Source organism: Galeopterus variegatus, unplaced genomic scaffold (genome assembly GCF_000696425.1).
Source record: "Galeopterus variegatus unplaced genomic scaffold, G_variegatus-3.0.2 Scaffold5662, whole genome shotgun sequence".
In the NCBI taxonomy this organism is placed as follows: domain Eukaryota; kingdom Metazoa; phylum Chordata; class Mammalia; order Dermoptera; family Cynocephalidae; genus Galeopterus; species Galeopterus variegatus.
Window position 1 is genome coordinate 134,803 of NW_007731773.1, and position 11,832 is coordinate 146,634.

Consider the following 11,832-nt stretch of genomic DNA (forward strand, 5'->3'; position numbering starts at 1 on the left):
AATCTTGAAAACATTATGGTAAGTCAAAAGGACCATATATTGTATGAGTCCATTTACATGAGCTATACAGAATAGTCAAATCTATAGAGACAGAAAAATAGATCAGTTGTTGCCTAGGGCTTCAGGGCTGAGGGCTGGAAGAGATTTGGAATCTTGAAAACATTATGGTAAGTCAAAAGGACCATATATTGTATGAGTCCATTTACATGAACTATACAGAATAGTCAAATCTATAGAGACAGAAAAATAGATCAGTTGTTGCCTAGGGCTTCAGGGCTGAGGGCTGGAAGAGATTTGGGGGTAAGGGCTAAGAGGAACAGGGTTTATTTTGGGGGTAATGAAAATGTTCTAAAACTGATTGTGGTAATGGATGCACAACTCTGTGACTATACTAAAAGCCATTGAATTATACACTTTAAAAGAGTAATTTGTATGGCATGTGAATTATATCTTAATACAATTGTTAAAAAATAAAATATAACCATCAAAATAGAAGAAATACTTTAAATCATTAAAGACTACTTTCCATAACTCTATGCCAATATATTTGGAAGGCTAGATGACATACATAACTTTCTAAGAAAAACAATTTATCAAAATTGCCCTCAGTAGAGACAAAAAATTTAAACAGATGATTTCTAAGGAAGAAATAGAGAAAGTTGTCAAAGAGCTAAGAGTTATTCCCCCAAATAGTGCTAGGCCCAGATGGTTTTATAGTGGGAGAAAATTTCTTACTTGTACCTGAATGTGTGGCAGGACATTTGCTGTGCCTTGACCTGCTCGTCTCAGAGCCACATGGGCATGGGCTGGGCCAGTAAGACACAGCACATTCCATTCACCACACTGACTTTGACTGAAGTGTAAGCACACCAGAGGTAGCCTTTCCAAATTACTTCTACTTATTATAGGATTGCTATGGGTCAAATGTGTCCGCCAAAAGTACATGTATTAGAAACTTAATCTCCATTTAACAGTGTTAAGAGGGTGGGAAATCTGATTATGGTATTTGAAAGATGGGGTCTTTCTGAGTTGATTAGATTGTGAGGACCATGACCTAGTGAGTGGATAGAGCCATTCGTGGAGTAATGGGTTGACGGTTTAGTGGGTGGTCATGGGTATGGTTCTAATGGCTTTACAAGGACAGCAAGTAAGCAGGTGAGCTCTCTTGCTCAGCCCATTTTCGACATGTGATACCCTGTGTTGCTATACAAGAAGGCCACCCATTGATGAAGGCCCTCACCAGATGTGTTCCCTGGACTTTGGACTTCCCAGCCTCCTAAACGCCAAAAGAAGTAAATTTTATTTCTTTATAAATTACCCAGTTTCAGGTATTCTCTTATAAGCAACAGAAAATGGACTAATACAAGCATTGTTTAACATCCTTGTAAAAAAAAATCCCAATTAGAAAATCATGCAATCTATCCAGACTAAATTTTTCTAATAATTCATACAACACATAATTATTTTTTCCAACATCTGGGTAGAAGGTCACAATATCTGAACTTCTAGGAGTTTGCCTGCAATGGTCTATTGGTTGCTGTATTGGCATGCACTTCTGTAAGGAAAGCCAGTGTCATTGACCTCTGAAAGCTCAGGATTCTTATATATAATGAGTGGAGAATTCCCTTTCTGAGACTTGATCTATGACTGGATCTATTAGGAGTGTTGCTGTTCACACCCTTGTTATGAATGGCCCTATGCAAACTAGCTAACCTTAAGATGTTGACCCTAGATACATGTTAGCTCAGTTGTTCCCACCCATCTGGCTGTAGGTTTATGTAAAATTGGGCATCATATCAATAGATAGATAAATGTTATTAAGATGCTATGGCCGTGGCTGGCTGGTTGGCTCAGTTGGTTAGAGCATGGTGTTGATAACACCAAGGTCTAGGGTTCAATCCCTGTACCAGCCAGCTACCAAAAAGCAAACAAACAACAAAAAATGATGCTATGTCTACCCCAAGACTAAGAGTTACAATTCTTACATTTACACACTCTACATCTCAAGATACCAGTCATTATGTGACAAAAAATGCCCACACATCTTTCCAAAGACTCTCAGGAAATGGACAGTGCCGCCCTCAGTTGAAAATGCATGCGCCATACTTTAGTTCTCCTTGTGGATCCTAGAGGCTAGGTGAACCTCCTCTTGGAAACTTTCCCTGGTCCAATAGGCCTAAGTTAAATGCCCTTCCTGGATGCTCCCAGGGCACCCTGCTTACCCCTAATCACAGCACATACCACTGTGCATTGCAATTGCTCACTTAGCCCTCCCCATTCCTGTCTCTGGTCACAGTAACATCTGACCTCCTAAAGGCAGGGGACGATGTCATGGTCACTGTCAAATCGCCAACCCAGTAGACTGCCTATGACATAGCAATAGATCCGTAAATATATTTTTAATAAATGCCACTCAAAAGAGAACTCTTCATCTGGGAAGAAAAAACAAACAAACAAAAAAGAACAGTGATTTTTTTTTTTTTTTTAAAAGCTCATTTAATGTTTCTGGTTCCTGGCTGGGTAATTCAGAGCTTTTCCAAGTGCTTAAAAAATTGTGACAAGTCATTCATTCTTATATTTTAATTGCAAAATACTCTTCCTATAACTTACTATAAAAGTAGGCTAAATTCTTTGCAATAAAATTTACTTTGCAATAAATAAATGATATTATATTAATTCACCCATTTAATTGAACCTGGAACAATCTGATTAGGAATCTAATATCTTAGCAAAGAAACATATTATAATATTTCTGCTAATTAATTATCTTTGTAAATGCATCAAAACTTAGTTAAATCAGAATTAAAAAAATACACAGTGTGACTAATAACAATTAAAATATAATTGTATTTCAAAATGAAATTAAGGAAACAGAGTAATAAAAGATTAGTGTCTATTAAAAACAATAATATGATACTCAAATTTATTCACAACTGACTTGTTCAAAGCACCACAAAAATATGTTCACCTAATCTCTACATGAGATTTCTGTTTTCTGCTCATTACATCTCAGGTCAATTTTTTAAAACTGCATTGGGTAGGTACAGGATGCGGGGGAGGAGGAGTTTAAAATCAAAAGAACATCAAACAGATGAAATCCCCAATATATTAATGGGTTATGTTCTAAATTTTTGCTGTAAAACTGGGTGTTTGGCATTTGGAAATCCCTCTGCACTACAGTAGCTATCTGCAGAACTGCCAGCCCAGCACTCCCTCTTTCTCCTGGGTAGGTTCAACTTGCTCCATGGCTACTAGAGAGCTGCCGTGTTCCCATTTGACCTTGCACAATCATATGACCCCAAACAGATAGTTGGCCCAGGGATAGACATCTGACCTGAAATTTTATTATCCAGAACTGAAAATACCTTAAAGCCAAACTTTCTTTGTGAGATGAAGATGTAAGCTATATGTTTCAGATCTGCAGCAGCCAAGTTTCCCACAGTCTTCCATGATAAGATGAAGCAAACACACAAAGTGCAGAAGAGAGAAATGAAGTGAGACCTGGTAGCATTTACATCCTTGTTCCAGTTGTTCCTAAGGTCCATCTGTGTCCCTGCCCTTCCTCTTATCTGGTAATCAACCATCCATGAATATCATGAGTTCATGCATTCCATTTGCTTAAGCTAGTGTGAGCTGAGTATCTGTTAATTGCAACCAAAAGAGTTCTGACCACATAGAAAATAGTACACACAGAAAATGGTACCTTGGGGGTGAGTTCCCAGGGCAACTCAGAGGTTTATCTAACAATTCTAGTGCTATAAAAAAAAAACCCAGAGCTCTGCACCTGGGTATCTGAGTGTCCATACACCAAACCTCTCCTCATAAAAATGTGACTAAACTCCACAATTCTTGTCACCTCCTTCCTCAACCATGACACCTTTACCTAGAAAGAGATCATCAGTGAAGTAAAAGAAAGCTTAGTGAACAAGTACTTGAGACTCTGTGAGAGGGAATGCTACAGCAGCATTACAAGGGTCTCCCACAGCCCAGTTAAGAGATGGTTGTAAGGGTAGGGGTTGGCTCATGTCAGAGGTACTTGTATACAGCAATGACCTTTCCTAATCCAACTGAGCCCATGTGGGGAAATGCCTCTTCTGTATACTCTGCTTTACAAGGGCTCATATTGCACGCAAAACTGTTTTATTTTTGTAAATGCCAGTTAAGTTGAGCAAACCTTCATACAAAGGTCATAGCACAACTATCTATAACAACTGGTTTTCAGGAAAAGCGTTTTATTGTAATTTCATAAAAGAGAATACACTGAAAGAAAAATGTAGTCAGGGCAAAAGAAGGCAGGGTCTCATGGATTTCATCTTGAAAAAGTGAAAACTAAAATTCTTCCTCCCCCAAAACAATTATATTCAAAAGCATTTGTGGGTAATGTGCGTATGTTGAGGAAAAAGAACGTACGACTAGATTAAAAATAACTGTGGCGTAGGATCTACCATTATAGAACACAGACAAGAATGAAAGGGTGGTTAAACCAAATGAATGTGAATAGCATCATCCTTTTTATCCAACATAAACTAGCAATTAAAAAGATATTTTAAAAAGACTCATAATAAACCATGAAGAGTGACTCAGTCTCTGAAAGAGAAGAAGTATTATGTCTAAATTATGATCATTTAGAGAATGTTTGCTTTGGGGAAAAAGCTGTAGAAAATGATATAAAATTATTTTAAGTAATTTTACTTTATTCTTATTATGAAAATAATACACATTCTCTATGGAAAACATAAAAGTTGCAAAGAGAAAAAGATTATGGACAAATAATCCATAAGTCTACAATCCAGTGATACACATTTCATGTTATATGGTAAGTATCAGTCTTTTTTCAATGTCTATAGACACATATTTTTCAAGCAAAGAAAGGATCCAGTATACGCTTTTTTAAAAAAACTTACTTATAATGAGATTATATTTTCAAATATTAATCTTTGCACTTATCTCTTTACTAAATCCTCTTTAAAATAAACTTTGCTTTAATAAATCAGAGGCATCTGCATTTGCCTTAGGAAGAATTAGGACTGCTTCACTAGAAATATGAAGAAAAATAAAACGTTGCTTATTAAATTCTGACTGACACAATGAATTTTTGAGTCCTGAGCAAGATATTTTTCTGGAAAGTCAGGTATTATTGAGAAAAAAAAAAAAGGGCTTCTAAATTCCTTAACTTCTATTAACAACAAGAAACGGAAGCTCCCAAATACACCACAAATAGGTTATATAACTTATCTTCGAAAAACGAAAGGACACTTTGGAAAGTGGAAGAAGGGATCTTGGTAAGTCGCAGGCCAACAGGAATAAACTATCTTGGGCAAACCACAGCATATGCTCACCCTCTCTAGAGTACATTTAGATGGAAACAGAGTTGAGGGTCATTGGACTAGCTGCAGGCTACCATGTTGAGAGAGGATGTACCCCTACAACAGTGGCTGCAGGGGACCAGCCTAAGTCAGGGGCTGGGGGAGGACAAGCCTGACTTTGCAAGGATCTGCAGTACCAGTGAGAGCCAAAGTGGGACTGAATCTTTATACAGAGACACCTCAACAAACCAAGAGGATTAGCTACAAATTTACCAGCAGCTGGACCAGGATGAGGTGTGCACCCCCACATAGATATGGAGAGCATCCACACAGATCTGGACCCCCACATAGATCTGGAGACCTCACTCCCCTACCACCAAAATATCACACAACCTCAGTCCCTCACATACACACAGATGGCATTGGGGGAAGGAGTAGAGGGAGGAAGAAGGACTCAGAAAGAGTGGGCACTGTTCCAAAAGAGATTATTTTAACCTCAGACAAGCTGTTTGAACTCAAAGAAACAAAGATCAGCTTTCATTGGCATGTTTGGCTTTTTCTCTAGTTACCAACAATTGAGAAGTTATGAGGATCGGTTTTAGAAAATAAATTTTATATATGTGTCTGAGTTGTATGCAAATTTCTTACCCTGCTACCCACTAGATAGTGAATATATGTCCATGTCCTTAGTCTACTATTACATCATCTTAAATGCCGACAAGATATTATAATTTGGAATTTCTTAAAAGTATGAATTAAGAAATAAAAATATCTCTTTGAAGTGCAAATATCGTTTGTCCCTACATTAATTGAAAATCTCCTTAGTACCTGTCAGTCCCTGATGGTATGTCATGCACTGCAACTAGGAACAGCACAAGTTTGGCTCCCATTTTTAAATTCTCTACTATTCTAAACAGAAGTCTAATGTGTTATACCCTTCCATGCTCACTTATACAGAGGTGACATGCTTCATGCTTCAATGTTGTCCTGTTGCATCAGGATCATGGCTGTGAAAATCATCTCTGGTTTTATTCTACCTGGTCATTTGATAAACATTAACTGAGCACCCTCTGTGTTCTTATCCCTTGTCCTGAGGCTTGCTTTTCTCACTTCTCACTATTGACCAAAAAACCCCTTTAAAGCCTCTTCTCTTCCCAGCTCAAATTATATGCTGTATGCATGGAAACCATATAACCAAACTTGTCTTAAATGTGCATGTAGTAAGAGTCAGTAAGTCTTCAACTGAGGGCCTCAGTCTATATTAAAGGTGGGAGGGCTGGTAAAAGGGGAAGCCCTTATGGATTTCAGCAAAGGGGCAGGCTGCTGCATGTGGTTACTAAAGGGGCTTTGTTTTTTTCTTTGCTTTTTATCCTAGATCTTGAGTGTGTGTTGGAGATGTAGGAAGACAGGGTTTCTGGCTAGGTAAGATCTACATAACTCTAGCCTGGTCCTCGGTGATTTGAGGGACTCTAAATACTTCCAGGTTAGTACCCAAGGAAATCATTGATTAAATACAGGAAGAACGGTACAGCAAATTAGAAAATTCAGAGACTATTTTCTACTTAAGTACACTAATGGTGTTCTGGTGCCTCAGAAGTGGGTTCTCCTCTGAATGTGAAGTACCTTAAATACATATGACCTCCTTGTTCAAACAACACAATGGGGTGCAAGTCTGAAGAGCTTTACAGAAAGATTCATTTTCCCCTTTAATTTTAATTTATTACCCTGCACATATGAAGTTCCTTACCCCACAATTTTCACCACATTTTGTTTTTCTTCATTTTATTCCCTTTCTCTTTCTGCTTTCTTCCTATTATGGGGGATTGCAGGGAGGAGTAAAACATCCAGGCTCATTAATTTAGGGCTTAGGCAGGAAAGAAGAGTAATTGAAATTACGAATACATAAAATTAACTTGAGTCTTTAAAACTAAGTATCACCATGGAGACCAGAGCAGGAACTGTCTCCATGGAGATCTGAATGAATTTCTTTGCTTTAAATTATTATTACTTGTTACCAGATGTTAATTTGGCCAAGGAAAAGATGAGAATGAATGAATGAATGAGTGACTGAATGAATGAGTGAGTGAATGAATGAATAAGAACAAGCCTCACATGAAAGAATTTATTAAGGGCAAGTCTAAATTGTTCTGGTTCTTAGTACTCCATTATTCCAATGAGTGGGAAGATATCCCAAGAGAAAATTTCCCCTCAATTCAGACTTTCTAACGAGAGCCTGATGATATGGCTCCATAATTGCTACAGGAGTGAGGAAGGAAAAGATAACTTCTAGAAAACTTATCTCTCACTCAAAAACATCAAGGTGTGATGAGGGTGATATGGCTGTATCGACCTACCACTCCAGCTGCAAGGAAGAGATGGGAGATGGCTCTTTGGCAATTTCTTATCCCAGTTATGGACCAGAGATATCCCCTAACAACCATTCTGAGTATATCACTTTATCATGTTTATCATACACAACTGTTTTTAATATGTGCAGTGAGGTCAGACAGACTTGTATTAGATGCCAGATAAAGAGAAACACAGGAAACATCCAAATGTTTAAACTATAAAATCAGAGGTAAGTCAGAATATCTCCCAGTTACAGATTTTATGTTGTACCTATAGGTACTGTCACTTAATTGATCAAATACTCAGTTGAGAGACCACCCAAGTGGTGTATTATAGATATTTGGTGTTCATCAATTAAAAAAAACTCACTAATAAAATATATTAAAATTCAGTAAAAATTATAATATATAACAAAATAGATCAATAGAAAGCAAACAATTATGACCAAAATGCATGTAAACAAAGTGTTCAATGACATTATTCATTTAGAAATTTATACAATCTGAATTTTATGCAGATTTTCTAGGATAGATCTTGCTGATTGGTTGGATGGAGAAGAAAAACAAGAATCCCAGTAATACAGCCAGCTAAGAAAATGCTAGAGTTTCTCAAATTTTAAAGTTGATTCTTATTATTTGTATGTTCTATAAAGTCACAATTAGCAAACACTGAACAATTGCTCCTAGCGGAAATATAGGCTTAAGTTCCTGTGAGCCTCTGGTATATTTTTGTCAACCAATCAATACATAACCTTGTTTTACATGTGTTTCTGTTTAAAGACACCTTATTTAATCTATGTGTTGATTCACTAACATTGAACTCGCTGCCAAAAGCACTATAACTTACACCTGAATGAAGCTTATCTGACACGTGTATTTCCTCTGTAAGGCACCTCACAGCCTTCTTGTGCTTGGGTACACTAGACAGCACTTTAGCACGATGCCTGGGGGCCATTTTAACAATATCATCAACAAAAATGCAAAAACATGTAGCATTAACTACACCATGAAAGGGATGCTTGTTTACAGTATGAGAAGTGAAACAAAGAAGGTTAAGTGTCATGTTATTGGATCTCAGTTGGGAACACGCATGTTGGGTGACTCAAATTTTTTGCCTTTTTTCACCACTCCGTACATGTCTGCGAATGACCACAAAAGTGCCTCAAGTATTGATTTCGAGTTACAAATACATGTTAGCAAGTAGGTGAATTTAGAAATACAAAATCCACAAATAATGAGGATCAACTATATTTGCCAGCTACAGAGAACCACTTCTATTTTCTGTGGTGCTGCTTCCCACTATCCCATCACACTTGCCTGTTCTCTTGGGTCCATGTATGGAACACCTATTCTTCCTCCAAAACCCTGCTCAGGAAACCACACACACACACACACACACACACACCCCATTACCTATGCTTCTTATACTCATCTCTATTTTGCACAAATCAGATGAAACTCAATTTATTAGCATTATTCTCCTTGAGGAGGGTATTTCACTGGCCTATGAAATTCCTTGAGGTCAAAGACCATGTCCTAATACTCATACATATAAATAACCTTTACTGTGCTTACTATGTGGCAGACTATATGTTAAAAAGGGTACTTCACATACTAATACCTCATTTAATCTTACAATAATCTTATCCTCATTTTACAGTTGCAGAAACAGAGGCCTAGAGCAGTCAAGTCACTTGCCACATCACATAGCAGTAGAGTTTGTATTCAAACCTAGAGCCCAAACTTTTAACCATTGTTATATTGAATAAATAGTATTAGCTACCATACTATTGACTGCATACTATGTTCCAGGCATGAAGCTAAATGCTTTACACGCTTATCTCATTGAATCTGTTTTTCCATCTCTGTATTCCCAACACGTAGCAAAGTGAATGACACATAAATGCTTGCTGGGTTGAATCTAAGTCTTCCCGTTTTCAAATTTTCTTTCTATAACAAACAGCATGAGAGCCCTCCACATTTTCAGCAGTGGCTGGAATGATTTACAGAGTTCCGCTATCTTTCTCCCCTTACCAGGTTCGTCACCTCCTTCTCATTTATGTTCTTCTGTGGTTTTGCTATTGATGTCTATAATGTTCACAGGAAACTTTTCAAAGCAATTGTAGTGCAGCAGAGAGCAGAAGCACTATCCCTTTGCAAAAGGTCTTTCTCTTTAACAATAACTTGCAGTGGTGATTTATATTACGACCCAAGTCAGAGTAACAGAACCACAGAAGAGCTAAGTGTTTTGCTTGAGGGCCATGAGGTAAGCCCTATATGAGGCTAAAAGAGGATTTTCTGTTTCTCAGAATAGCTTTGAATTCCAAATCTATGTAACCTCTCATACTGAGTTCAAAGTAGGCAGAGTCAGTTTTAGGGATGAGAAGTAAAAGGAAGTAAGTTTGTGGGAAAGCAGGGAGTAGGCTTTAGAAAGTTTACAAGACAGAAACTGCAGGTCTAACATACATTACATGAATAAATGGGATCTAGTAGGGCTTAGCTCTAGGGCTAGCATCAAAATCATTCATCTCCTTTCAAAAGCAAAAGTATAAAGTAGATAAAATGTGTGACTTCTTTTCATTTCTCCCTTTCTGCCCACCTCCCCCAAATATTCCAAATTCTCTGAGACTAATTACTGTCAACAGTATAGCCAGGAAAGTTGACTCAAAGAAATGAATCCTAACTGCCCTAAAAGTCCCCACTTTTCTCCCAGTTATAAGTCATGGTGTTGGTATTGGTCACTGTGACATTTAGTAAATAAAAGAGAATCTCTGAATGAATTCCAAGCCCAAAACCTAAAGCACAGGAAATAAGCCAAATGCTTCCTGGGGCCAGGCAAGAACTACGTTTCTGAGTGAAGTTACTAGAGGGAGAACAAGTACCATCTTAAGGAGTGGCCAGCGCTCAGCTCTGGTACGTTCATAGCTCCCAGGAGGAATAAAATCCTCTCTTAGCATGCCTTTCAACATTTCAGGAGAAGACATACTCTGGATTTTTATGTAAATTTCCTAGTTTTTAATATGGCCAACTAATTAAGAAAAATTGTAAACAGTGCAGGCCAAAGTATGTCTGTTGGTCTTACCCAGTGGGAGATGCCAGTTTGCAATCTCTGGCCAGAAGAGTCCTGGTAAGTAGCCTAGGGGATATTTAGGAACCTCTTCCAAATCACTCGGTGTGCCCCCCCACACACACACAGAAGAAATGACAGCCCTGGAAGCTGGTCCTCTGAACATACATCTCCCTCCTGCTGTGCCCCTGGCCTTCTAACGGGCCCTGCCTTTCATGAATAAGTACTTGTCTCAGAAACATGATTTTCAGGACTCTGCAAACACCCCCAACTCCTTCCCCTGAGTGGATGATCTCAAACCTCAGGTGTGCAGGGATTCGGCTGCAGCAGATCTCAGTGTGAGCTGGGGAGCGGTTCCTGCAGGGCTCTCCTATCCCCTCCTAAGCTGCCCCAACTCTCACTCCCAGCCTCTCCATCTCTCCTTCCAAGGTCTGTTTCCCTTTCTTTTCTCTCTTCTCTCCTGTCCAGTTCTTCTCTCCTCTCACCTTGTTCTTTCTCTCCTCTTTCTTCTCTTTTCCTCTTTCTCTCCTCTTCTCCCTCCTTTCTCATTCTCTTCTGCTGCTTCCTTACTTCTCCCCTGTCCCCTCTCTACTACTCTCCTTTCCTCTCCTGTCCCACCCTTTCCCCTCTCCTCCCTCCCCCAGTACCTAAAGGAGAATAATTAGCATTATTATCCCGGGAACTTCGGGGAGCTCTCTCACCAGGAATACACCAATACTGGCTTCGAGTATCTCTTGTGATGGGAGCGGAGGGTCAGGGAGCCCTTGCGCTGCAGCAGGTCCGTGGGTCCGAACTCATACCAGCGTTGCCTACTGTCGCACCAGGCCTGGCAGGAGCTGTCATGAGTCTCCATGGACGTCCTCGAGGTACAGACCTCGGAGGACTTCCCTCTACACCTGTCCTGCCCCGCACGACTACAAGGACCAAGATTCGGCGTCTCTCATCTCCTAAGCAACCTGGGGCGGGGTCAATGAAGGGGCGGATCCCTTCAAACTAATAGCCCTGGTTTCCTACACAGTGTAGTTACTAATGAGAAACTACATTTCCCAGAATGCAATGAGGGTAGCAACCATGCACTATAGGCGTTCGGAGGGGGAACTGCGTCCTGGGA

The 11,832-nt window shown here is 39.1% G+C and overlaps 1 protein-coding gene and 1 non-coding gene across 2 annotated transcripts in view; one reads left to right on the forward strand and one right to left on the reverse strand.

The window, feature by feature from the left end:
• Positions 1 to 11,629, reverse strand: part of LOC103605228 (chromosome unknown open reading frame, human C9orf135) — a 104,603-nt gene extending 92,974 nt beyond the window's left edge. Inside the window, exon 1 of the mRNA XM_008589814.1 lies at positions 11,423 to 11,629. Coding sequence (XP_008588036.1) covers positions 11,423 to 11,574 — 152 coding nt within the window. The 5' untranslated portion in view covers positions 11,575 to 11,629. The remainder of the gene's footprint in view (positions 1 to 11,422) is intronic.
• TRNAI-GAU lies at positions 1,840 to 1,913 on the forward strand. The gene has a single exon. It is a non-coding gene; the product is annotated as a tRNA-Ile (tRNA).
• Positions 11,630 to 11,832: the final 203 nt, after the last annotated feature.